This window comes from Ornithodoros turicata, unplaced genomic scaffold, assembly GCF_037126465.1.
Source record: "Ornithodoros turicata isolate Travis unplaced genomic scaffold, ASM3712646v1 ctg00001048.1, whole genome shotgun sequence".
NCBI lineage: Eukaryota > Metazoa > Arthropoda > Arachnida > Ixodida > Argasidae > Ornithodoros > Ornithodoros turicata.
In genome coordinates, this window is record NW_026999447.1 from 18,804 (window position 1) to 22,520 (window position 3,717).

The 3,717-nt window shown below is 49.6% G+C and overlaps 1 protein-coding gene across 1 annotated transcript; it reads left to right on the forward strand.

Annotated features, from left to right (window-relative positions):
* Nucleotides 1–434: 434 nt before the first annotated feature.
* LOC135376154 (zinc finger protein 501-like) lies at nucleotides 435–2,922 on the forward strand. Its single transcript, XM_064608754.1, has 4 exons — nucleotides 435–495; nucleotides 845–1,017; nucleotides 1,872–2,505; nucleotides 2,705–2,922. The coding sequence occupies exons 1-4, from the start codon at nucleotides 435–437 to the stop codon at nucleotides 2,920–2,922; spliced, it is 1,086 nt and encodes a 361-aa protein (XP_064464824.1).
* Nucleotides 2,923–3,717: the final 795 nt, after the last annotated feature.

Sequence of the window (3,717 nt, forward strand, 5' to 3'; positions counted from 1 at the left end):
AGGATTTCTGGTAGATATCGCGTTTTACCCCAACTCTTGAAAACTTCTTTGGGGGAGGGGGGGGGGGAGGGACTCGCGTGAAAAATCGGGTTTAACCCAAAAAGGAAGAACCCTACGTACCCTTCAGGGCCAAATAGTTCAATACTTCCTTTGAGCCGAAAACATAACACGTTCCCTCGGGAGCATAAAATTATGTTTCCGTTTTCGCTCCGTTTCGCCGGGTTTGCCCAAAAGTGATGTTTCTTTTTGGTTCGCTCGGTTTTCAGAACCGTACTCGTAGCTCCGGTACCTTAGGAAGTCCTTCGGTGGCTGCGGCAGTTGCATCACCTCAGGTGGCAGCTTTTGAGCGGCTTCTTCAAGACACATAAGAAAGCCAAGAAATAAATCTGTTGGGTAACATAGACCACCTCGATCAATTCCCACCATCAGCTGAGATGTTGAACATCCACTTTCCAGATGCTCTATGCAACATCACCAAGATGGTCATGTGCCAGGGTAAGGCCACGCACGCTTAGACTGCCAGGCAGTGGCCCCAATACTTGGGCCTCAATACAACTTTGGGCCTCAATAGTGCACAAGGTGGATTATTTGTGTAGTCGTAAACGAACAGCGTGACAGCGAACGTGGTGTCACCAAGGTTTTTTGAAAAATCGTCAATCAAAGATGCGACTGTACTGGTATGCCCTCTTAATGTCCGATTTCTGAAATTTCAGGAGTAAGAGAAATCACTCGTTCGATCCACGTAAAGGACCAGCCCAGAGGCATTTGTGATCCAGAATCTTCAGGTTTCACTTCTTCAGAGGCACAATAACCGCTGAACCACAATTGGACAACACTTCACTAGTCACTACAAACAGTCGAACCACAGAGCAGCCTCCAGATCAGAGCAACCCATGTGCACTTGCGTACACGTCGAAAGAAAGCCTGAAACACCACTTGCTTGCACAGTGTCACAATGAGTCTGAAATGTGTCCAGCTACTCCATCGGATGCTCAGATGGGAGAGGAGGGTTTTGAGGTGCGACATCTGTTCCTCTGCATTCTTGCCATCTGGGAATGACGTGTCAAAGCGTACTGACGAGAAGTCGTACAAGTACGACCCCTGTTCTGCACAGTTCCACCAGAGGAGGAGCCTGCGGTGTCACAGGCGAACACATATGAATGAGAAGTTGCACAAGAGAGATACCTGCCCTGCGAAGTTCAGCCGGATTGCGCACCGCCGGCTTCACAAGCGAGCACACACTCGCGAAAAATTATACAAGTGCGATGCCTGCCCAGCAGAGTTCAGCCAGGTCTGGCACCTACAGCGTCACAAGCGGAAACACGGGGCGAGGAACCGTACAAGTGCGATCACTGCCCTGCTGAGTTCAGCCAGAGGAGCCTGTTGGATCACAAACTGACGCACGCGGGCGAGAAAACATACAAGTGCAACACCACGTAATGGTTAGCGGTTCCCCACGTAACCACTAACCTCCTTATCTTTCGCTATGATTGCCAATTCTTGCCTATTGTCCTATTTCGTCCACGTGTTGGTGAACCCCCATTTTTCTGTAACCGGTCAGGAGCCTAGATGACTTCGTTCACATAATCCCCTGCACACTCTAACAAAGCGGCCATTCACTCCGGCCGTAAAAACCCGTACGGACCCTTTCTTCCCTCCGGGCTGTTGACCCACAATTCGCATGAACCTTTAAACACGTCACACCTAACCCTTTAAATACCATGCCAATGATGAGGACGGTGCCCAGAAGAAGAACAGTCTCTGTTCGAAATATCGGCGGCTTCTGTCCTGAGGCAACTCCCTTCCTACATTCTACCGGTTCGCTGGATTTCTACCCATCTACATACAAGTGCAATGTTTGTCTTGCGGAGTTTGGTCAGAGAGGGAGCTTTCAGCAGCACAAGCGGACACATACGTGCGAGAAGCCATACAAGTGCCATTCCTGCCCGGCGGAATTCAGCCAGAACGGGCTCCTCCAGCGTGACAAGCGGACACACACTGGCAAGAAACCACACAAGTGCGATGTTTGCCCTGCTAAGTTCAGCAGAAGTGCGACCCTACAACAGCACAAACGGGCACATACGGGCGAGAAGCCACACAAGTGCAATGTCTGCTCTGCAGAGTTCGGCCGTAGCGATAGCCTACTGGATCACAAGCGGACGCATACGGGCGAGAAGCCATACAAGTGCGATGCCTGCCCGGCAGAGTTCAGTGAGAGCAGGAGTCTGCAGCAGCACAAGCGGGGACACACAGGCGAGAAGCCATTCAAGTACGAAGTCTGCCCTACTAAGTTCAGCAAACGTGTGACCCTACAACAGCACAAACGGACACATACGGGTGAGAAGTCACACAAGTGCAATGTCTGCCGTGCTAAGTTCAGAAAAAGTCGGACCCTAAAACGGCACAAACTGACACACATGGGTGAGAAACCATACAAGTGCAATCTTTGCCCTGCGGAGTTCAGTCAGGGAGGGAACTTACAGCAGCACAAGCGGATACATACGGGTGAGAAGCCATACAAGTGCCTGCCTGGCGGAGTTCAGCAAAAGTGTGACTCTACAACAGCACAAACGAGCACATACGGGCGAGAAGCCACACAAGTGCAATGTCTGCTCTGCAGAGTTCGGCCGTAGCAATAGCCTAATGGATCACAATCGGACACACATGGGCGAGAAGCCATAAAACTACGATGTCTGTCCTGCAGAGTTCAGCCAGAGCAGACACCTACAGAGTCACAAGACAGACAGACTCGAAGCCGTACAGGAGCATTCCCTGTTCTGCAAAGTTGAGGTATTGCCAAACCTGGAGCATTACAAGTGGACGTACGTGGGTGTGAAGCCCTACAAATGCAACTTGTGTTATGCAGAGATCAGTCACGGGACCAACAGGCGCCAGCCAGACGACCGAATAGCTGCTGGCTGAGCACGAGCTAGTTCAGCCAGAGCAGGAACCTGTGGCTTCACACGTCGCCACGAGACACGTGAGATTGAAACAGTGCATGTACAGCTGCCATGTACTCGTACGCGTGAAAGAATCCGTCCAATTGAGTTCTGTGCCAGAGGCGGAGAGTTTTCATTTTCCCGGAGGGGGCAAGGGCGCACCGCGAAGTAAGTACTCTGGCGGGGTGGGGGGGGGGATATGTTTATTAAGACAAAAAAAGAAAGGAAAGGTAAGCCAGATGGATGTCGGCTTGTTATTAAAAAAAAGTGAAAGGGGGAAGCCAAAAAAGGCAAAGAAAATAAGAAAACAAAGAGAAGGAAAGAAAAGTAAGAGAAAAATCAAGAATACGAAACTAAAGCTGAAGAATCACACACTCTGGCGGGATCCTATGATGTATGCAGAACTGGTATAGAAATAAGAGGAAGGAAGACAGAAAAACAAAACAAAAGAAAAAAACAGAGAGAACGTAAACAGTGAACATGTGCACAACTGAAGGCATTACGCCTTTGAAAACTGAGTGCAAAAAGAACAAAATGAATCCTCGGTGTCTAACCCGAAATGCGCGCAATATAATGAATATGGTCAATGAAATGGAGCAGCAGGAGTTGAGCCCGCTCCCAACGAATATGCGTTCCGAAGATCCTACCGTTATACCTCACTGGCAGCTGCTGGTACCTTTTCAACTGCTTCGTTTCATTAATCTGATTGCTTTGGGCGAAATTCAGGCTATGTGTTGGGTCATCCTCTGTGTTTCTTCGCCTCACCTTCTACTGTGAT